This window comes from Chelonia mydas, chromosome 4, assembly GCF_015237465.2.
Source record: "Chelonia mydas isolate rCheMyd1 chromosome 4, rCheMyd1.pri.v2, whole genome shotgun sequence".
NCBI classification, from domain to species: domain Eukaryota; kingdom Metazoa; phylum Chordata; order Testudines; family Cheloniidae; genus Chelonia; species Chelonia mydas.
In genome coordinates, this window is record NC_057852.1 from 91,279,342 (window position 1) to 91,303,679 (window position 24,338).

Genomic DNA, 24,338 nt, shown 5'->3' on the forward strand with positions numbered 1-24,338 from the left:
GAGTGAAGTTTTGGAATAGCCTTCCGAGGGAAGTAGTGGGGGCAAAAGATCTATCTTGCTTTAAGATTAAACTCGATAAGTTTATGGAGGAGATGGTATGATGGGATAACATGGCTTTGGTAATTAAATATTCATGGTAAATAGGCCCAATGGCCTGTGATGGGTTTTAGATGGGGCAAGATCCAAGTTACCCGGGAAAGAATTTTCTGTAGTATCTGGCTGATGAATCTTGCCCATATGCTCAGGGTTTAGCTGATCGCCATATTTGGGGTCGGGAAGGAATTTTCCTCCAGGGCAGATTGGAAGGCCCTGGAGGTTTTTCGCCTTCCTCTGTAGCATGGGGCACGGATCACTTGCTGGAGGATTCTCTGCTTCTTGAGGTCTTTAAACTACAATTTGAGGACTTCAATAGCACAGATATAGGTGTGAGGTTTTTTTGTGGGAGTGGTGGGTGAAATTCTGTGGCCTGCGTTGTGCAGGAGGTCAGACTAGATGATCATAATGGTCCCTTCTGACCTAAATATCTATGAAAAAAAAAAAAAAAAAAAAAAAAACTGGCTCTGTGGATGAGGGGAAAGCAGTGGATGTGTTATTTCTTGACCTTAGCAAAGCTTTTGATACGATCTCCTCAGTATTCTTGCCTGCAAGTTAAAGAAGTATGGGCTGGATGAACGGACTATAAGGTGGATAGAAAGGTGGATAGATCATCGGGCTCAAAGGGTAGTGATCAATAGCTCCATGTCTAGTTGGCAGCCGGTATCAAGCAGAGTGCCCCAAGGGTCGGTCCTGGGGCTGGTTTTGTTGAATATCTTCATTAATGATCTGGAGGATGGCATGGATTGCACCCTCAGCAACACTGCTGATGACACTAAAGTGGGAGGAGTGGTAGATATGCTGGAGGGTAGGGATAGGATACAGAGGAACCTCAACAAATTAGAGGACTGGGCCAAAAGAAATCTGATTAGGTTCAACAAGGACAAGTGCAGAGTACTGCACTTAGGACGGAAGAATCCCATGCACTGCTACAGACTAGGGACCGAATGGCTAGGCACCAGTTCTGCAGAAAAGGACCTAGGGGTTATGGTGGACGAGAAGCTGGATATGAGTCAACAGTGTGCCCTTGTTGCCAAGAAGGCTAACTGCATTTTGGGCTGTATAAATAGGAGCATTGCCAGCAGATCGAGGGACGTGTTCATTCCCCTCTATTCACCATTGGTGAGGCCTCATCTGGAGTACTGTGTCCAGTTTGGGGCCCCACACTACAAGAAGGATGTGGAAAAATTGGAAAGAATCCAATGGAGGGCATCAAAAATGATTAGGGGTCTGGAGCACATGACTTATGAGGAGAGTCTGAGGGAACTGGGATTATTTAGTCTGCAGAAGAGAAGAATGAGGGGGGATTTGATAGCTGTTTTCAACTACCTGAAAGGGGGGTTCCAAAGAGGATGGATCTAGATTGTTCTCAGTGGTACCATATGACAGAACAAGGAGTAATGGTCTCAAGTTGCAGTGGGGGAGGTTTAGGTTGGATATTAGGAAAAACGTTTTCACTAGGAGGGTGGTGAAGCACAGGAATGGGTTACCTAGGGAGGTGGTGGAATCTCCTTCCTTAGAGATTTTTAAGGCCCGGCTTGACAAAGCCCTGGCTGGGATGATTTAGTTGGGGATTGGCCCTGCTTTGAGCAGGGGTTTTGACGAGATGACCTCCTGAGGTCCCTTCCAACCCTGATATTCTATGATTCTATTTTTCCCTTTGAGCCAAAGAATGGCTCAAATGTAATATTCCCATGGGGGCTGGGGAACCTCAATCCAGAACTGAGGCGGCTGACCACTTGGACAACCAAGAGACATGGGAGATGTAAGTGGGGAACATTAGGTCTCAAGTTTACACCCAAAAGTTGTGGAACAACAAGAGTAAGAAGGGGCGTGTAACAGATCAGCTTCATAGATTCTAAAAAAAGATATTGTGTAGAACGGTTATGCAACGATGCTGTACAAATTTTTAAAGAAAATATGCTAGCGTGCTAGCAAAATGTTTGTTACCTAAACAAATTAAACATGAAATTACAAAAGGTACTAACAAAACCGCCATCCAGGAAATAAATCTGTCCAAGCATTCAGTCCAGGGGTGCCAGAACAGGCTGTGGGGGGGGCCAAGGGGCCATGGCCCTCCCACTTTTCAAAGTAGATGGGCCTGGCCCGTCCACTTTTCGCCATGGGCTTGGCCCCCTGCACCTCCTCTCCACCCCCTCCACCCCCAAGCTGGGGACTCTCCACTTGCCCAGGACAGGGTGGGCCGAGAGCAGCCCTCAGTCTATGCCCCTCCCCCCAGACAGGGCAGATGGAGGGTACATGGCTTCCCACATCTGCCATTGCAGTTCTTACCACAGCCTGGCTGCAGGTCTTCAGTCCCTGAGGCCTGCCCCTGGCCAGGCCAGAAGCTGGAGCCTGGCCCAGATAAGAGCAGCCTGGGGAGCCTGGGCAGCTGTGGGGAGCCACAGACCTTCCACCTGCCCTGGGTGAAGAGTCTGGGGGGCAAGGACACAGGCTGGGGGCTGCTCTCAGGTTCCTCCCCACCCTGGGCATGTGGAAGCTCCCAAGCCCGGCTCCAGCTTCCAGCTTGGCCAGCATCTCAGGGGAAATAGGGAGACAAGGGAGGAGCCACAGAGGGGGTGGGGCTTCATGCCCCCCCCGCACTTTCAGGAAGAATGCGTCGGCCCTGATTCAATTAGTGGGTTCCACTAGGGTGTCAGCCAGCCTGCTAGTTACACCCACTTCTGTAGGAGGAAGATATAATGCTCTAAATTTCCTTCAATACCTTAAATAAACATATTGTATTAAATTAAACCTTAATGAATTCATTTTAACATCTTTGGAGTTCATTGTTTCATTAAAAATCAATTATGTATGTGGAATTGTGTGTATTGCCATGGGAAAGGTAAATAGGAGAACACCAGGGGATAATTCGGCAAATTCACCAAGATTGTAACATTTCCAGAGAAACCACCTCCCCAGAAAAGTTTATATATACTAGTTCAAACTGCTTTCTCCAGAAACCAACAGACCAAAAAAGGTTTTTAAATAAAACAGCCTGGTATTAAACTGGCTCATGGCCTTCTTCCTGATCCAGAAAATGGACATGGCCCTTGATTTACAGAAAGCCCCAATCCTTAAAATAGGTTTGGAAGGAGTTGGCCTACTGAGGTCACATAAGACTGGGTGCTTGTTCTGAGCTGAAGCTGTAATAAATTGGTAACCATAAGAAATCTCCTTAGGTGAGGAGATTAAAGAACAGCTCCTGTCAGAATCCATGTTAGGGCTGTGGTTAATTCTGGTAAGCTTATTAGCACCCATTTGGGTTCTTTTACTGTTTTAAATGTTTTCTCTGTAATGCTTTTTACCTTACAAATAAAGTAGGCTTGCACAGAAAGTGCTGTGTGGCACCTTACAATTGCAGCAATTAAAAGTGGTAACCATCCCTAAAGAAAAGCAAGCAGGTGTTCTCAAGCAACCTATCTGTGCTGGGACATGCACAGTGAAGACAGGCATCTGTGCAGCCTAAAAATACTCTAGTCAGAAGGGGGAGAGACATGTGTATCCATCCAGGAGAAAAAACTGAGTAACTGAAAGCCTGACAGTGCGTGGACCACTGCGGGAAATACAGGTGCAGTTGCCCTAAACTGTAAGAGTATGGATGGCTAGTTATTCTGTGGAAAATACTGAGACTGTTCAGTGAAGGAGGCAAGGATCATCAACAGCCCATGCCTCATTCTTTGTATTGCTCTAAATGGACGGAAGTGTTTACAGTGTGTTTTCCCACATTTACTGTAAGGAGCCTCACACTGATGAAAACTGTAAGCAAAAGGAACAATGCAGTTTTCACACATGCTTCCATGCATACCGTAATGTACATATACTGAGACGAGGGCTCCACTGGACACAGCCATATCTTAATTTTGACCTCTTGTGCATACACATGCAACCTAAAGCAATCAAAGCACAAGAAGTGACAGTTCACTGTGAAACCTTAATGTGGATTCCCCCAAACCCATTGCCCTCCCACAAGAAAAGAAAAAAAATCTTTTAAGTATAATAATATTTCATAGCACAAATAAATGCATTCAAGAGTAAATAACTAGCTATTAAATATAGAGAAGATTGCAAGTCATTACCAGCCTATTGAGGGTGTGGTAAATCTTGTGAATATTTGCCAGTGTTGATAGATGAGAGTTCAGCTGAAAATCTAGAGGAAAAATAAAATTTAGTTTTGTCTCTTATCCTGGTTTAAATTACACTATGGAATATAGTTTTTACTGCTAGAAACAAGATTTTATGTATTCTCTTCTTTTTTAAAAAAACCCACTACCAGGCTCTGATGACAAGTATTCACTCAGGCTTCGTAACATCAATAAAAAGCTCTCCCCATCTCTTTGGGGAAAGAGACTGTACAATTTTCGCCACAGCATGGGAATTAGTAAATGCAACTCATTACAAGAAATTCTATGTATTTTTATCACACACAGATCTCCTCCACCATAGGCAAAATTAAATTCACTCTACCTATCCTCTCACTTTCCCATCCATCCCTATGGTAAGTCAATAGCCAAAGCACATTCCTTCTAGGAAAATTTGATTAACTATCACAAACATTACATTTTTAAGTTAGTCAGATTAATATAAATGCAAGTACATATTCTCCAACGAAAGCGATGGGAAACATTTATACAAGACCTATGCTGACTTTTGCCTACAGATACAAGAGGCACAAAGCAGCAATACCTAGCTAAGGAATGAAAACATTAATTTTGTATTTCCTTACTTTTGATGTCTCATGCAAGATTCTTAACCTGAGTTTATATTTATGTTTTTAAAACTCCTCCCCATGCCTAAGGCTCCTTCATGTCTAACACTAAGTCAATGGAATTCTTCCATGTATTCAAAGCGTAATATTCTTGCTAAAAATAAAAGTATGCCAAGATCCAAAGCTAGCAAAAGTTAACCTTTGTCAGTAGTGAAGCACAGTCCAGGGCCAAAGTGCATAACCTGAGAAGCATCCTATTTGGGACTAATCATGCAAACATTACCAAATGTAGTGATAAGTAGCTCTATGAACTTAAATGAGACCAAAAATGGTAGTGAACATTTGTACAACACTATCTGAACAGCCCTCTCAGAACAGTCAAAGAGATATCAACCATATAACCAGCATAAACCCTCCTGCATAAAAGAATTTTACCTGGAGGATCCACTAATACCTAGGGTGACCAGAGAGCGAGTGTGAAAAATCAGGACTTTTTTAGGGGAGGAGGGGAGCACAGTTGCTTTTATAAGACAAAGCTCCTAATATCAGGACATATGGTCACACTACTAATACCAGTCATTATATTAAAGCATTTCTGCATAGGAACATTTCATTTGTCTCTCTCCAGCTTCTGAACAAATAAAACGGTCACAGAAAATAGCAAAAAAATATAATTTCCACACCTCCATCTTTAATATTCTAAAATAGTCTTCAAAATACACACTCTATGGAAACCAGAGTACATAGGTAAGGTATGTGAGACATTACAAACTAAGTCTATATAAAAGTACAGGACAATTCTGATTATTCTCATAAGAGGAACACTGCTGTAAGTGAAAAAGTGTAGTTGAGGGAAGTCCCAACTCTTTAATAATCTACATTATGCATGGATTTGGAATTCTCTCATAATAGTGGATAAAATAGTGTTTTTAACATTTCAGAGACACAAAGTCATAGTTTTTAATTCAGTACCTTGGCTGGAAGGAATAATTTTGCTGATCTATAATTCTGTTCCTCACCATACCTAGTATAGCTTAATTCAAGGGCAGACCACATCTTATTACTATGCTCTATTAACAATACTGGCTAGATTCTCTCTCGCATTGTTTGATTTACCCTGATTTTTTTCCAGCCAAACAAGACTGATCAAAAAAATTGCACAGTGAAAGCCAAAAACTGAGCTACTCTATATAAATAATCTATTTAATATAGGTTTCAGAGTAGCAGCCTATTCGCAAAAAGAAAAGGAGGACTTGTGGCACCTCAGAGACTAACAAATTTATCTGAGCGTAAGCTTTCGTGAGCTACAGCTCACTTCATTGGATGCATCCGATGAAGTGAGCTGTAGCTCACGAAAGCTTATGCTCAGATAAATTTGTTAATCTCTAAGGTTCCACAAGTAATCCTTTTCTACTTAATATAGTAATTCTAAAAACAAAGGGACAGAACAGCAAAATCAGAAGAAATTTCTTTAAAAGAGACTAGCTGAAATATCAACAGCCAAACTCACTAAAAAAGAAACATTTATGGACCTTTTTGAAACATGGTGGTAAGTACACTTACTGCCACAAAGCAGACTGGGCCTTGACTTCTTGTTTAAAAAGTAGTCTCAATCCAAAAACCTTTACGGACTGGAACCATGCACCTGAAGCACACTGCTACCATGAGAATGAAAGCAATGTTGCTGATGGTCTCAAAAGAACCAGTTCCTTTATCATTTGCTGAAATGACAACTGTTGCAACTGTGAGATGGCGATGGAGAACCTTCGGTACATCACAAGGTGCATGCAGTATCACCTATATACCTTCTTTCCAAAGATGTGAAATAGTAGTAATGCAAGTCATTCAAGGAGGATCTGGACACCTCAATCAAAATGAGTAAAAAATAGTTTCAGGTACTAAATTTCTTCTTGAGCCCTCCTTACAATTTGTCCTTTTATACTCAGTTTTCCTACTAAAAAAATCTGATCATTCGTATTACAGTAGCAGCCATAATGTGCAAGGCACTGTCCAAATATAGTGAGACACAATCCCTACCCTGAGGATTTCACAATCTAAATATTTTTCTTTTCTCTGTTGCTAGGTGAAATTTCCACACAGAGTTAAACTGAGTATCTAAAGTTGTCATAAACATACAGCTAAGGGTAGCCTAGAATTCCTCCTTACCTTTAAGGGGTTAAGAAGCTCAAATAACCTAGTTGGCACCTGACCAAAAGGAAGAATGGGGAAAGAAGATACTTTCAAATGGGGGGGGGGGGGGCGCGGCGGCGAAGTCTTTGTTTGTGCTCTGTGTTGTGTGTTCTCTGGGGAAGCAGAGAAGGATCAGGTCAGAAAACTCCTTCTCCTAAGATCATCCTAAAATGAGTCTCAATATTGCAAAATATGTAAATATAAGTAATATATAAATTATAAGTAAATAAGGCAAGGCGCGTTAGATTATCTTTTGTTTTTAGCTTGTGAATTTTCCCTATGCTTACAGGGAGGTTTAGTCCTGTTTTTTTGTAACTTTAAAGTTTTGCCTAGAGGGGAATCCTCTGTGTTTTGAATCTGATTATCCTGTAAAGTTACCTTCCATCCTGATTACACACAGGTGCTTCTTTTACTTTTTTTTCTTTATAATAAAGTTCTGGTTTTTAAGAATCTGGTTTACCTATTTGGTTGGTAGATTATTCTCAAGCCTCCCCAGGAAAGGGGGTGAAGGGGCTTGGGGGGATATTTTAGGGAAACAGGAACTCCAAGTGGTCCTTTTCCTGAATCTTTGTCTAACACACTTGGTGGTGGCAGCAGTACCCATCCAAGGACAAGAAAGGATTTGTGCCTTGGGGAAGTTTTTAACCTAAGCTGGTAGAAAGAAGCTTAGGGGGGTCTTTCATGCGGGTCCCCACATCTGTACCCTAGAGTTCAGAGTGGAGAGGGAACCTTGACAAGAGTAACAGAACGTACAGAGTAAATGAGCTGAAAATGTTGAACAATTGTTTTATTCTAAACTAACAGTTACAGTAATTGTGGGTGGTACTTGTAACAATACTAGGCAAAATATTTTCAATCTAAAATATGATTTAAATTGGTGCCCATTAAAAGAATGTGTTATATTAGGGGTTTCAAAGACACTTAATTTATCTTAATATCTAATATACTTTCTCACAGTTATAGTCTGATGGAAATGTCTTCAAATTTTAAGTGAATGTTTTTTAAAAATTCAAGAATTAAAGCTGTTTATCACATTTGATGGGACCTACACAAAAATGTTTTCTACATTTATTTACAGCAGCAGTTAAACCCTAGTCCATCCCAAGTTGACCGTATTCATGTGAACATTATTAATGATAATGTGAAAACAGATGACATTTTAATTCTAACTCCAATCAAAAGGGAAAAGATTTAAAAAAAATCACATCTTTTCCTAATTGGTAAAGTGGTGTTATACATTTAAAATCAAAACAACAGAAAGTTTGGGGGGATTTAATTATGAAAAGTAAAGGCTAGCAGTAGGCTAGGGAACCAAGTTAAGGCGCTCAAAGCTCCTTCTGAGCTTGCAGCAGAGCATTAAGGAACCCCAAGCTTACAGGGCAGGCAGTGACAGAACCCCTGGTCTGGGTGATCCTCAAAATATCATACCTACATCTGCCAGGAAGCCATCAGGCTTTGGACATCATGTTAACAACATGCAGTAACCAACTATAAGTGATCACTGCAGAAGTCCATCACAGAGCCAATATTTCATCAGTGCGGGACTCATACCATAGACTTGTCATGGACAATAATACCAAATGCCTGCACTTCTGCTCCAGAAGATACTTGAGCCTGGGATCACAATCAGATGCTTCTCTCCTTTGGTGGTCTCAAGTTCTCCTATATACCATTTTCCCAGTTTGCCATAAGTTGGTGTCTTTGAAACTGGTGGTAAGAGTAGAGTTGGGGATCTAAAAGCATTTGAAAACATCTTAAGAAAAGGAATTAAGTCAACATTGACTAGTTTTCCAAACCTGGAAATGAAGTAGGTCTTGAAAGACTAAGGTCCTGTCCATACTACAACTTTAACTGAGTTTTTCAATTAATAGTACTGCTGGCTTTATACATGGGCCCCGCACACCCTTTGACTTAAACACTCTTAGTAATAATCATGGCAACTCATGTTTTGCTAGCTAGAAGCTAGCCTAGCTAGCTCAGTAAACTTTCTTCGGAGTGTTAACAGGATACCTTAAGCATGCCTGTGTTACCAAGTTAGCCAACCTTCCTCTTTCCTAGCTACATTGGGAGGGACATCCCAAAGTGCATTACCCCATAAGATAAATGGTTCTACTTTGTGACAACGAACTCTGGGTACTTCATTTCTTGAAGAGGCATTTAGGGATAGCTGCCCAGATTTTCTCAGACTGCAACATACAAAAAGGTAAAAGGTTGTGTGTGGATGTGCAACTCTGACTGTGATGGCAGAAGACTTGCTGTATCAACACTTTGAATCACGTAACCTGTTAAGATGAACATGCCTCTAACCAGTCACAAAAGCAGTGTTGTAGTTTTAGGATGGGGCCTGGTTTTATTAATACTTATTGATTTTATACACCACTTTTCAAACTGATCCCACATCTCGGAGAAGTGAAAGCAAGACAAGATACAGAATGATTTTATTTCACGCTACAGCTCTACATGAACAGAGATGGAAACATTTTCACAACTATTATCACCTCCTCCTTCTCAAGACCAATATCTTGCAGCCAAAATTACTAAGGGAAGGATAGAGAGAACACCGATTTGTCAGACACTACTCAGTTTTTTCCTGCAGGAAAACGAGGTAGTCTATGGCAGCTGAATTCCATGCAATTTATTGTGTTGGGGTCAAATGCATGAGACTTATGACACATGACTTATGAGGAGAGGCTGAGGGAACTGGGATTGTTTAGTCTGCAGAAAGAAGAATGAGGGGGGATTTGATAGCTGCTTTCAGCTACCTGAGATGTGGTTCCAAAGAGGATGGTTCTAGACTATTCTCAGTGGTAGAAGATGACAGGACAAGGAGTAATGGTCTCAAGTTGCAGTGGGGGAGGTTTAGGTTGGATATTAGGAAAAACTTTTTCACTAGGACGGTGGTGAAACACTGGAATGCGTTACCTAGGGAGATGATGGAATCTCCTTCCTTTGAGGTTTTCAAGGTCAGGCTTGACAAAGCCCTGGCTGGGATGATTTAATTGGGAATTGGTCCTGCTTTGAGCAGGGGGTTGGACTAGATGACCTCCTGAGGTCCCTTCCAACCCTGATATTCTATGATTCTAAGTAGCCGACCAGAGAGTCTGCTTGCTCTGTGGCCACTAAAAAGATTAGTTTATGGCACTTTCAATAAAATATGAGGCTTGCTTCAGTGTCTTTTGCCAAAACTGATGTATTGTGTATATCTGTCCACTGGTTTCCACCCTAATGCTAACCGTGTTGCACTGGTGACTGAAGCAATTGCTAACTCCAGATTTCCTAAAATACTTTGTGATGCTTCAAAATGAACTATGTAATACAGATGAAGAGGGAAATACTGTTAACATTTTCCAATCCCAACACTGTAAGAAGAGAAAAAGAGATAAGAAGCGTTCCAAGACTACGAGTTTCAAACCTTTTTGGTATGAAGTTCAGTAGAAAATGCTGCCTGAATTAAGAACAAGTATTGACAAAGTTGGCTTAGCCAGGTCAAGTTGTCATGATCAATCATGATGTGACCAAAACCAAAAAAAACTACAGAACAAAGATAGAAAAGAAACTACATAGTGTTTGCAAAATGCCCTTCATCAACTATCTGACAATCACAGCCAAAGCGAAAGAACCTGCAATATATTTGGCATGTTTCAAGAAGAAACAGATTACAGTCAAGATGACAGTCAGTTTAAGACTACAGATCCCACAGGAAGATCTGCATGAGCAGCAACTCAATGCGTAAAAACCAACCCAAAACGCTGAATGGATTTAAAAACATACCAAAATTCTACTGTGCATTTGTGAAATTTTGAACTTTAAGTGTTCAAATTTAAAACTGAACCAATTTTCTTCAAACCTGGTTTGTGTTTCAGTTCTCGTTGGAAATCTAATCTACCTTTGGTTGTTGTCGAGCTACCTGAGTTCAAACTTGATCAGAACATACAGCCAAGAGTATTACCCACATGCACTTGCATGAACTACAAACTGATTTATTTCGCCTGGGTTTTCAAAAAAAGGTCACCTTGGAGTTTGAACACAGTAGAAAATTGAAGGCTAAACTAATTAGTTTGCAGAATTGACTAACTAAGAAATCTCTAATTGAAGCTAAAATAGAACCATAACTATTGCGCAGTGTTGATTCACTATCAATTAACACTGGTATTAAAGAGATTAGTAACTGAAAAACAAATAAGACCTCCCCTTAAAATTTTGGAATGCTTTGCTGAGTGTGTGGGAGAATCTACATGAACTCTCTCTCTTTTATTCATACCCATTGATTCCAAAGTATTTCATAAAACGGATATGCAGATTAACTGCCATATCTACTGTTTATATTGAAAAATTAAGTATCCAGCAAATATCCCCTTATGTGGTTGTTTTGTTCTTTTTTTATTTTCCCCTCCATGTGTACTCTTATTTAAAATCTAGATCAGAGCCAGCTCTCATTGCTTTCTATTATTGAGTGCAAGTCTACTCTACAAAATTAAGTCGACCTAAGTTAAGTCGACATACAGCCGCCACAGTAATTAAATCGCTTTTGCACATCCATACTATGCTCTTGTCAGTGGTGCATGTCCTCACTACTAGCATTTGCATCAATGCAGAGAACAGTGCACCGTGGGTATCTATCCCACTGTGCAACTTGCCACCATCCAGTGCTGGGTGTTTGGGGAACGGTTTGCAGTGCTTCATGGAGCAAACAAGTTGCAAAGGCGTGAGTGGGAACATGATTTCAACGTGCCATGATTCAGTTTTCTCCATCCCATAATTTTATCTGCATCCCATAATGTGTCGCATCTTTTTTCAAAACCCCTGCAGACCCACACATCCACTATCTCTGTGAGAAACATGGATCCTGCACAGCTCTGCACTACTGTGATGAGCACTGCGAGCACAATGCGCCTGATCCTGCAGTATTTGCAGAGCCACCAGAGGAGCTGTGGGAAACATGACAAACTCCTTCGTGGCTAGCTTGCTGTGGGATATAGAAAGAAACAATTCAGGGTTGTTGTTGGCATTCATGGAGCAGCTGCAGATGGTGAAGTGCCGGTTCTGAGTCCGAGAAACAAGCACTGACTGGTGGGAATCGCATCACTATGCGGCTATGGGATGATGAGCAGTAGCTGCAGAACTTTCGGATGTGCAAGGCCGCATTCCAGGAAGTGTGTGTGGAGTTTGCCCCAGTCCTCTGGAGCAGTGACACCAAAATGAGATCTGCACTGACAATGCAAAAGCAAGTGGTGATCAGTGTCTCGAAGACTTGCCACACCAGTTTGTTACCAATCAGTCAGGAATCAATTTGGAGTTGGGAAATCCACCATGGGAGTTGCTATAATGCAAGTGTGGAGGGCTATTAATTTCATCCTACTATGAAGGACTGTGACTCTGAGCAATGTGCTGGACATAGTGGATGCTTCTGCAGCAATGAGATTCCCCAACTGCAGTGAGGCAATAGATGTCACGCATATCCTTATTTTGGCACCAGACCACCTTTCCACAGAGTACATAAATAGAAGGGGCTACTTTTCTGTGGTACTGCAAGCGCAGGTGGATCACTGGGGACGTTTTACTGACATCAACACGGTGTAGTCAGAGAAGGTGCATGACACACACATGTTTAAGAACACAGGCCTATTCAGAAAGCTGCAAGCAGGAACTTTCTTTACAGACCAGAGAATTACCATTAGGGATGTTGAAATGCCAATAGTGATCTTAGGAGACTCTGCCTATCCCTTTCTCCAGGGCTATAAGAAGAACTCAATAGGGAGCTATGCGGCTCAGGGAGGCTTTGAAAGACCTTTTCCATAGTGAGCCACAGTAACGTGTGTTGTTGTAGTGTGCCCTGCCTGGCTTTTTTTTTTTTTTTTTGCGCACCTCGGTATGAACCTTGTAAGGAGTGTTGCGTGTGTAGTACTATAACACTGCAAATGCACCTATTGCTATTATCTGTGAATGATATCAGCTCCAGCCAGCATATGTTGTGAACTAATAAAGTTGAATTAAGTTTCCATAAATGGACTTTTATTCCAAACTCATGCAAACAGACATTTATAACTGAACAAAACTTTATAAATACAGGGAAAAGAACCTTTGAAGGGGAAAGAACAGTCATTTCCATTTCACAACACATACATAAACCGTCTCTCTCACAGGTCAGTGTATTGGTGGCTGTGATTGCCTGTATTCTCCCGCAGGGTGGAGCGGTAGGGGTAGCTGAAGCTGCCCAAGACACCATGTGGAATGTGGGAGTGCATAGGGATGTCCCAGAATGCAGTTCTCTATGGGTTGCAGAGGGAGGAGAGCACGGGTCTGTTGAACCTGAAGGTCAACAAGAGCCTCCAGCATGTTTGTTTGCTACTTGAGAAGTGCTAGCATCTCCTGCTGGATATCTCTCTCCTTTTCCTGTGCTTTTCTCTTCTTCGTACTACCCCTATCCATTCATTCTGCTAGGGGATTCTCCAAGCCTTGTGCTCGATATCTGAAGCACCAGAGGCTTGCAGGATCTCTTGGAACGTGACATCCTGCGTCCTCTTCTTTCTCCTCCTCATCTGGCTGAGCCACTCCACTACTGTGGATGGAAAGACAGCAAGGCCACATTTCCAGCTGCAAAAGATACAATGCACAGAGGTACTCCTGTGAGTGTATTCACAAGATAAATGCAAACTTGGTATACTGAACTCACTCCCCTTGATCCACACAAGTTACAAACACTACATTCTCACTTCTCTTTGGGACTCACAGAGCATGGCGGCAGTCCCAGCCATATTGAGTACAGCCCAGAGGGGAGGGAGCAATTTGGGACAATACAGTGTGGGGAGATGAGGGAAGGAAATATACAGGAATCAGTATATGTGGACAGGGAAAATGAACTGAATACTGACACCATTTTCCACAGGCAGTAGTGATTTTAGAGGATATCTCACTCCTGAGGGTAACGGAGGGTGAAAGGGAACAGCTCCTGCATGTGTCCGGCTGCAGACTGGGTCTGTATGCTGCTAGCCCTGTATGCTGCAATGGTGCCTGCTGAAGTAATTGCAAAGTGGCGTGGGAAAGTGTCTTACAGCTGCCGAAGAAATAAGGCAGCCATCCCTAGAGGATTGCGAACTACCTTCAGGAAAGTTTCCTCAAGATCTCTTTGGAGGATTCACGGGACATCCTGGTACACAAAAACAAACTGTTCTGCAGGGCCCCTTCTGCCTTATTCTACATGAAAATGTGAAGCAAATAGTGACTCTGTCTCTATGGGTTATTTCACTACCTCTTCTAACATGATTAAAAAAAAAGAGTAAATGAACAGATGTGTCCCTGCCATATCAAAGCAAACTGCATACTTACCAGAGGTTCCTTCCCCTGCATCAAGTTCACCATACTGGACTGTAGGGACTGGCTCGACTGCTCTGGAGTCAAAAAAAAAGGCCGGGCTTGCTGCACCACTGGATCCCCCGACACCTGTCCCCCATAATCCTACCCCTTCTCACCCAACACTTCCTCCTTGCTGTTCACTCCAAGGGCTGTGATTCCATCTCCCCCGAAGTATCCATAGGGCTCTTGGGGGTCGTAATGGGGTCTCTGCAGAGGATGGCATGCAGCTCTTTGTAAAAATGGCATGTCTTCGGCTCCGCACCAAAGCGACTGTCTCTTGCCTTCTGTAACGCCTGCCGCAGCTCCTTAGATTTCACACAGCATTGCTGCAGGTGATGCAGGTCCCTCTTGTAGCCCTTCTCCCCCATACCTCAAGCAATCTGCTCATAGATATTGACGTTTCTATGGTTGGAGCAGAGCTGTGCCTGCACAGCCTCTTATCCCTACAGACCCAAGAGATCCATCATTTCCTGTGTACACCAGGCAGCAGTGCATCTGCAGCATGGAGCCAGCATGGTCAGCTAGGTAGTTGTTAGGTGAGCGCTCCATACCCAGGAAACAGAATTTCAAAAAATTGAGGGGCTTTAAAAGGAGAGGAGCATGTATCTGTGTACCTAGCAGCCAGCCAGCGGAGTTCAAAATGGTGAGCACAGTGGTCACCGTCGGGCGTTATGGGACACCTCCTAAAGGCCACTAAAGTCAACGTACGTAATGCAGTGCCTATACTGACACTGCATCGTCCTAAGCGCTATTAAGTCAGCATAGCACAGCATAGTTACATCAGCGGGAGCGACATTTTAGTGTAGATGCTTACAGTTAGGTTGATGTAAGCTGCCTTGTATCGACCTAACTCTGTAGTGTAAACCAGACCTAAAACACAGATGTATTGGCCACAGTGTACTATGAAACACTGGGACACAGCAAGAAAATCCAATTGCTGAATGTACCCAGTCCATTGTTCAGCAGTTAGATTATAATAATTTGACTTTGAAGCCAACATCCCCTGGGAAAGAGAAGAAGAGGAAGTAGGGAAGAGAGGAAATATGCTCAAAATTGTATTCCCTGAACCTAGTTTAAAAAGGGTATGACTGCACAATGGAGAAACAGAATTATTTACAAAAATTCCAAACAACATTTCATGCCAGCCTATCTACAAAGTCACTTGAAAAATATTACCTCTCCTCACTCAGGCAAACCACATTAACTGGAATCAGTTTTTAAAACAGTTAAGTTTCAGAATTGACAAGACCTAGGTCTGCCTACAGATTCATAACAAGAAAAGGAATACTTGTGGCACCTTAGAGTCTAACAAATTTATATGAGCATAAGCTTTCGTGAGCTACAGCTCACTTCATCGGATGCATTCAGTGGAAAATACAGTGGGGAGATTTATATACATAGAGAACATGAAACAATGGATGTTACCATACACACTGTAATGAGAGTGATCACTTAAGGTGAGCTATTACTAGCAGGAGAGCAGGGGGGAGGGAGGGACACACCTTTTGTAGTGATAATCAAGGTGGGCCATTTCCAGCAATTGACAAGAACGTTTGAGGAACAGGGGGGGGTGGAGGGAGGGAATAAACATGGGGAAATAGTTTTACTTTGTGTAATGACCCATCCACTCCCAGTCTCTATTCAAGCCTAAATTAATTGTATCCAGTTCACAAATTAATTCCAATTCAGCAGTCTCTCATTGGAGTCTGTTTTTGAAGTTTTTTTGTTGAAGAATTGCAACTTTTAGGTCTGTAATTGAGTAACCAGAGAGATTCATAACAGTGTCTCAGTTTACCTTGTAAAGAAACTTTAAAATGAAAACCCAGATCTGAAATGCATCAAGATTTTCAATCAAGACCTAAACCCCACAATTTCCAAAATGCACAGCTTTGAAACCCCTATATTCATAACTAAAGGCAGAAAACAAAAAGCTGAAGATTAGGGTTTCTTTTTTATGAAGATTCCTACTGAACTTTGTTCTGGTATGTTTTAAAGATATAGCCATAAATTTTAACATTAAAAAACAGAGAAAAGAAACAAAATTTGATTCAGGGAGGCGAGTCATTTGATGCACTAATTTACACCTGACTCAAAGCATAATATGTTATTTTTAAACTAGTGTGAAGTGTTGCTAATCAGTTTCATAGGTCACCTGCAACTCAGGATTCCAAGATTACTTATTTCAATCTGCATGTTGCATATAAGGGCAAGGTTAAAAAAAAAAGTCACTTTTTTCTATGGAGAAAATCCTTATTCCACTAGGTATCTGACAAATGTTAACAGTAACAGCTGGCCTACCTACAGCATTGCACTGCTTTAAACATAAAATTAATTTTGACATCACACCTTAATTAAACCAATACAAAAGGCTGTATGGACAGTTATTTAGTTTAAACCAAACTTTTCAGTTTACCTTAAATTAATTAAGAACATGTTTGAGTTAACCCAAAATAATTCACTCTTAAATCAAAACAAGAGGGTCCCCACAGGGGTTCACTGGTTTAATTAAAATAGATTAACTAAACCAGTGCAAATGTATGTGTAGGCAGGGCCTAATACTGCATGAGTTTTTGTCTCTGCAAGATGCCATGACTTGCACACCCATTAAATATGAAAATGGTTGTATACATTCCTGAGAGAATCTTAACAAAATGTAAAGAGGAGTGACATGATGGGCCATGGTTCAGTAAAAATCAGTGCCAACAATGGGCACCTGGGGAAATAAATAAGGTCTATGTCTACCACCTAATTTGGCTCAAACAATGTTCCAGTTGGTTGTGTGTGACATGTTATTTAGCTGAATATTCAGAGACTCCTTCCTAGACTGAAGAAGGATTAGCAGTTTTGACTCATTCATAATAAAGCAAATATAGAACTCAAGTGGCAGATACCATCTCCACTGGAAAACTGGTCTTAAACAAGAGTGCATAATTTGAAAATCATCTTCAGATCTTACTATGTCACAAAATTCCCTTTTATTTAGCATTTAAGATATAATTTCAGGTTCAAATTATAAAGAATGATATAGAAATGTAAACAGAAGGGTAAAAAAACTGGAGAAATTCTTTAAATACATAAGCCTCCACCCCTCAAAAAAAATGTATAACCACAAAAAAAGATTTTTCACCCCACAAGACGCATTTTGTTTGCAGTTTTTGTTAGTTTTAGTTATCACTGTATAGGCCGACTGAACCAGTGGTAGTGTTGAGTGCTCAAGTATTTACAATGGGTATAGGAGTTGCATATTGTCATGGGTCCTCCAGTACTTCTTTCTTTCCTCCTCAAGCACAAAACTCATGCAAAATCACCAGCCTTATAGCCAGCAGTAGGCCAGTGCCTTTAGAAAACCATAGGAGACATAGTATCTAAGAGAGTTTTCCCCTAAGACAGAGAAATAAGAATTCAAACAGGACCAAAGAGGAAGAACAAGAAAAAAATTTTTCTTTCAGTCCCCCCAAAGCCATAGAGGGACAAAAAAGGGAGCGAAATAGAGAATTGGTACCTCCAGATGAAAATGTCAGAGTAGATCACACATAAGAACAAAACCACACTAAAATGTTAGAATCACACACATCCAACACTCCCCAGTTTGAAAGAATGGAGACAGATGATGAGGAGAAAAAGCCACTCCACTTACCATTAATGAAACTCATTATGTGGCCTTATAATACAGAAGACAGAAGTGATTTCCAATTATATCACTGAACTGGCTAGAAATCTTGAGATGACATGTTTGTTTTGGGGATGAGGTGGGCAAGCATACCTCACATCTTTTAGGGAATGTTTCAAAGCAAGTAGTCATCTTCAAAGAACGATTGAAAAAAAATTGAGAAGAGTTAGAAACTGGATTGACAGAGTTCATATCATAGGAGAGCAACAACGGAGGTTTAGCAAGATCAAATCTCTGAGGAAAGATTAAAAGAATGAGGATTGTTCATGTCTCATCTTAGTCTTGTTCTAGACTCATCAATATATGGACAGCTATGCTATTAAGAGAACAGTTAATTCTTATCTCAATCATCCACATTAATCAACGAGAATAGAAGAATAAACTAGAGACAAAAAATGTGTTAATTTAGGAAAATATTTATATGTAAGTAGACATGCAATGTTATAAATTGCCAAGGAGTTAAAGAATGGCCATCACTAAAGATTTTCAAGACTACAGAAGATATTAAACTATCAGAGATGCTTGAGAAATAATTAAGTCCTTCCTGATTAGGTGGAAGAGGGAAGAAAAATAAAAGGATTAAGTAGGTCTTGCAAAATTACCATAAAAGCTTACCAGCCCAGGACATCTACTTACTGAAACCATAATACTAATGATAAAAAAAATTATTTTTTAAATCTATACTGAAAATGACTTACTCACACTTGAGGAGCAAAGTTTTGCAAAGCTTGATTAGTTGGCATAGAGATATATTATACCCAAATGATTTTATGAAAGTGGGTTAAAAAAAAAAAAGGAAATCCACAGAACTGTCAGGGACAGTTGCATTTCAATGGACAGTGTGGAAGAGAAAGATGGGGAGTACTAGAAGCCAGTGACAGCTCGAAAACCGTAAACAGTACTCTCAGTTTCCTACTGAGAAATTAAAAGAAGACCTTAAGTGGGCATTAGATAACCTAAAACATCCCAAATGAGGGAGCAGAGGGAAGTATCCATCAGCTCCAGCTAACACATCTTCAGAATAAGGGTGTGAACCTTTATTTTTTTCTTAGTAATAACTTCTGAAAAGACTGAATAGAACATAAAACATATGCTGATGTGCCCATATCTGTATTGTAGAGAACGTGTTTGCAGGATAATTATCCCATTTGTTTACCTTATGTTAAATATATGGTATTATTTATGTTAAAACAGGGTTAGTGTAACCTCAAACTTCACGGTATAAACTCTGCACTGCAGGGCTCAAGAGAATTTTATTTACCAATGTACATTTCACTATGCCATTAGCTATGTAAATTTTGGGATGGTACATTTCTACATTCCTTTGAAGCAACAAGTGCTAGTTACCAGCTCCCAGTAGCTATGGCAATACAAATTAATAATAATCAGGCTTGCTGGAGCAATGACCCAACCCTATATGGTTAAATATACACTATGTTCCTATGCCTGGCTCTTTTTCTCCAACCTCTAATTTTCAAAGGTAGAAGATGGGTTCAAGAAAATCCAAGATGTACACTGTTTCTCTTCTAAAAGCTATTTTCAGACTTTTGGAGACCACCGAAAATAAGAAAGAACATATGAAGACATAGCAATGTTTGAGATCAGTCTTTGCCATGAGATAAATAAGTGCTTATTCTCAGTGCTGTGCCTCTTCACGCATCAGAGTCAGGCAACAAATTCATGTTACTGAGTCTTGTGCTTGGGACTGTAGCCTCCTTCCCACCCTTTAAGGGTGGAACAAGTTCCTGAAGCACGTTCTTATCCGTGCTCAGCATCCCTGCCTCCCCCCACCTCAGCAGGCAACCTGTTCCTAAAACAAAGCCTTGCCCGTGCTCAGGACCCCTGCACCCTACCCCGGAAGGCATCGTACCCCAGAGACAGAGCCCAATCAGTGCTCCCCCCTCTCCCTGCAAAGGGCAGCACGCTGCCCAGCCTTCCCTCCTGCTCCCCACCTCAAGAGAGCTATTCCTGGGACAGCTCTAGCCTCGTCTCCCAGACTCCCACGCCGGTGTGGGGAGCATGTCGCTGCCTGCGCTGCCCCCGCAAGATGCCTAAGCCGACCCCCACTGCGGGGCACCCGGGCTGGCCACAGAGCATCAGGCTGTAACTTGCAGTTACCCAGGCAGGGGAGACTTGGGGCGCGGTGCACGCTGGGAGTTGTAGTCCTCCTCGGCGCTGACCCCAACCGCGCTCTGCAGCAGGATAGACTCCCGCTCCCACAATGCACCGGGCTCGTTCCCCTTCACAGCCCGTTTCTCCCGCACCGGACTGACACTGAACCCGTTAAATTACCCCCGGTGGAACGAGCCGCAAGGCGGCGCCTGAACGGAACACCCGCCCCTCAGCACGCCCGGCCCCAGAGAGGGACCCTGCGGGGCCGGGCCCGGACTCGGGGCCCCTGGGCGAGGCTGGAGAAACTGCGTCACAGTCTCTGCCAGCGCCCGGTGTAGTGGCACAAACTGCTCCCTGGCAGAATTTCCGATGCCGCAGAGCCGGCACCGGGCTGCCTGCCGCCCCCGGCACTTGCGGGATCCCCACTCAGCTCCCCACCCGCCCAGCCGGCCCCGCCGCGGCTCTCAGGTGGGGGGCGCCCTCACGGGGCCCCCGTCGTCAGATGCCCCGCAAATGCCCCCAGCAGGCCCCACGCTGCCCCCGTCCCGCGGGCTTCCCCCCTCGGGCCCTGCACAGCGCCCCCAGGACGGGCTGCGAGAGGCCGCCCCCCCCCCGAGCCGCGCGACCCTCGGGCAGAGACTCCCTTAGCCTGCCCCCTGCGGGCGCCCCGCAGCAGGATGCCCGGCCCGGCCGCTACTCACTGACAGCGGCGGCATCCGAGTGCATTTTCGTGCAGCGCACACACTGCCCGACCGGGCTCTCTCTGTCTCTATCTCCCAATCACAGAGCCCAGGCACGGGGCCTCCTGCCCCGCCCATACACGCACGCCATTGGCTCGGGCTGGCGTGCGCTAACGCCTGCCTCACTGCGCAATTAGGCCACGCACCTGTCATTCCCCCTCTGCCTGGCCCACACTACCCGATACGCCTACTTCCACCGTCCTATTGGTTATAGTTCTCGACGAGTACCGCCTCCCGGCCATACTGATTGGCCTTTGCCTACGTCAATTATTTCTGGCTCGGATAGCGCGTGCAAAGAACACTACTTTGTTTCTCCCGTGAATCTGATTGGTCTTGGAGGCTATGGACCACGCCCACGGGCTGTTGTGATTGGTTAAAGAGAGCAGAGTCCAGACCAGCAGCTCGCGGGGGTAGGGGAGCTGAGTGAAGTAACGTAGGGGCTGTGGAGCGCGCCGTGTTCACACCTAGTCTGGTCTAGCCGGGAGCTGTGCAGAGATGCCCTGCAAGAAGCTGTTGAGAGCTGACTTTCCTCCAGCCCGCGAGGGGAAGAACAGGCTTCCAGCACAGCTGCAGAGGATGGGCTGGGGCAGCGGAACTAGCCAGGGTGACCACATGTTCCGCTTTGGCTGGGAGTCGGGATAGTCTCTTTTTTAAGTCCTGTCCCAGCCGTTGCTGCTAGTTTTTCAAAAGGAGGCATTTGTCCCGTTTTCTCTTGCTGACTTGATCAGCTGGCAAGAGCAAACAGGACAAATGCCCACTTGTGTCAAAAAGGTGGGGTGGAGGGAAAGGTGAGCAGAGATGCCAGCCCCCCCTGCAGGGGGGGGGGCAAGCGGGGAGGCAGCATTGCAGCATTTGGGGGTAGGGGGCATGGCAGAATTCCAGCAAAGGGTGGTTGCCTCCTGAGGGGGCCTGGTAGGGTTCCAGCAAAGGGTGGCAGCCTTGCGGGGTGGGGGCTTTGGGAGAATGGCTGGGGCTATCTCATTTTCTCCACTGAATGCATCTGATGAAGTGAGCTGTAGCTCACGAAAGCTTATGCTCAAATAAATTTGTTAGTCTCTAAGGTGCCACAAGTCCTCCTTTTCTTTTTGTGGATACAGACTAACACGGCTGCTACTCTGAAACCTGTCTGTGTAGACACTCCCTTAGTATAACATGGGAGCTTCTAGACAGGACCAATTCTAGGGGCAGTCGAGCAGGGTGGTTGCCCTGGGTGTTATCTCTAGGGGGTGCTATACTGCTATTCTGCTCAGGTGTGTGGTTTTTTTGGGGGGTTTTTTTGGCTTGGCTTCTCCACAGGAGGCCAAAAACTATTTGGGGCCATTCCTGCTTCAAGAACCTCATGTATTTAGGTTGTATAAAATTTTCCCTTATAAAATATTAGTGTAGCTTTTTGGTTGGTGGTGGGTTGTTTTGGGGTTTGTTTTGTTTTTGTGTGGTTTTTTTTTTTTTTTTTTTTTTGAGAAAAAAATCCTAACACAGTAGGCATTTGAAATGTGGCAGGGAAGAAAGTCCTTGGCACAGAGGAGTGCCATTCATTTGTCTCATGAAACATCATTCAGGTTTAGTTGACTAAAAAGCTGTTCAAAATCTCTATTTTCCTTTTCCTGTTGTGTTCTGTGGTAAAATTCTGGCAGCCTACCAAAATAATGCCCCCACCTGCAGCTCCCAAACATGCTAACGAGTCAGGCATATTGCAAAGCACTACTAAGTAGTGTACTGGGAACACCTGAAGACCAACAAAACAGCAGTGGTTGCTCCTCCTTTCCCCTAACTAAACTCCAACGCAGAGACCTAGTCTTCCGTTCCCCTCCACCCTGAGGGAACACATAGGGAAGGAGCTCCCCATTTCTGGGCATGGATGAGGGGAGAGAAAGACAGACAGCAGTCCAAATGCCTGCCACCCATCCTTCTAGACCAGTACATGGTGCCAGTGGCCCACATCCCCAGTGGTATAACAGCCTTCTGCTCCCAGCTAACATAGTCCTGTAGCTCAAGTGGAAGAAGGCAACCACAATGCTGAAAGTCCTGGATTTAAGCCCAGTAGTGATATATAAGGGGAGTGGGGGGGAGATGTACCTACCATAGAAGTTGTTTTTACCACGGGGGGGGGGGGGGAATCTTAGGGAATTATTTAAGAAAAAAACTATGTTAAAGAAAATTTAGTTTACAAAGTCAGACTCAAAAGGTAGAAAACACCAGATTTATGGTTGCCCATGCAACCTTAATTTTGCTCCCTTGTGCATATGCATTATGATACAACCTTTAATGACATAATCACATACTAGATTTCTCACAAAATCCTTGCCTCATTAGGTGCATAGGTTGGACTCACAAAAGGGTAGATAAGGTTGCACAGGCAACACAGATTAAGTTTAATTCCCTTTTAATGAAAGGGAAATTGAGGCACTGAGAGGCTGAGTAACTTCATCAACAGTCATACAAAGAAGGTGACAGAGCTCGGAATACAACTCATTGCTTGTGACTCCTAGTTTCTTGTACTAACCACAAGACAAACTTCATTTCAGAATATGGATTCCTAATGTTTGTTGGGCAATGTTATACACTAATTCTGAAATCAGAGCACAGTCCACATATCCATGGATAAAAGTCTTTGTACAAGCAAAAAGAAAAGGAGTACTAGTGGCACCTTAGAGACTAACCAATTTATTTGAGCATAAGCTTTTGTGAGCTACAGCTCTCACAAAAGCTTAAGCTCAAATAAATTGGTTAGTCTCTAAGGTGCCACTAGTACTCCTTTTCTTTTTGCGAATACAGACTAACACAGCTGCTACTCTGAAACTTGTACAAGCAAGAATTTTCTGCCATATTGCCAAGTCTTGCAAAACTGGAATTTTTCTTCCCCTTCATCTTTAGTATTTTTCCTTTTTTCACTATTTTCCTTTCCTCTTACTAGTTGGCATTAATGGTACATCACCACCTTGACACAAAAGCCAAATGATAAAGAAAAAGCAGCGGAAAAAACAGCAAACTCTTCGTTTTTATATCTTACTTAGATGTAAGCTGACTTCATTATAAAGAGGGGAAGGACAGAATCATAATACCCAGATCTGAATATCCTTGAACATTGGAGAAATTCAGAGAGAAATGTTGCTGCTTAGACTTTCTATAATTATAAAGCAAATAATATTGTAAATCAACAAAAAAAAAAACCACCTGAAATGTTCCAGACACTGTACCCAGTGATCCAAGATGGTTTAAACAAGTTGGTGTACAAACACACACGTACATTCTCTCTCTCTCTCTTCCCCTCCAGGTACTGGCCCTAAAATTTGAGCTACCAATGCAAAAGAAACCCATAGATAAACACTGAAATGACTTCATTTTCTGTTGCCTCCTGTGTGTCAAAACTTGCTTTAATTTTCACAGTCCGCCCCCTGTGAGCAAGGGCCATTATTATAATGTGCACCTTAATTCCAGCCTGGAGAACGTGCATATGTCCCCTTTAACTGTG

The 24,338-nt window shown here is 42.9% G+C and overlaps 1 protein-coding gene and 1 long non-coding RNA gene across 7 annotated transcripts in view; both read right to left on the minus strand.

Annotated features, from left to right (window-relative positions):
* Window positions 1-21,005, minus strand: part of DCUN1D4 (defective in cullin neddylation 1 domain containing 4) — an 83,001-nt gene extending 61,996 nt beyond the window's left edge. The window contains exons 1-2 of one of the 6 annotated variants that reach the window (XM_037897800.2): window positions 20,828-21,005; window positions 4,173-4,243 (exon numbers count right to left, since the gene is read on the minus strand). In XM_037897800.2, the coding sequence (XP_037753728.1) occupies window positions 4,173-4,243; window positions 20,828-20,852 (96 nt within the window). In that variant the 5' untranslated portion in view covers window positions 20,853-21,005. The remainder of the gene's footprint in view (window positions 1-4,172; window positions 4,244-20,827) is intronic. The other 5 variants (XM_037897801.2, XM_037897805.2, XM_043544390.1 and 2 more) reach the window with 5 other exon arrangements.
* Window positions 12,819-15,743, minus strand: LOC119566124. The gene is made up of 2 exons (XR_006290101.1): window positions 14,091-15,743; window positions 12,819-13,585 (listed from the first exon to the last, which is right to left on the minus strand). It is a non-coding gene; the product is annotated as an uncharacterized LOC119566124 (long non-coding RNA).
* Window positions 21,006-24,338: the final 3,333 nt, after the last annotated feature.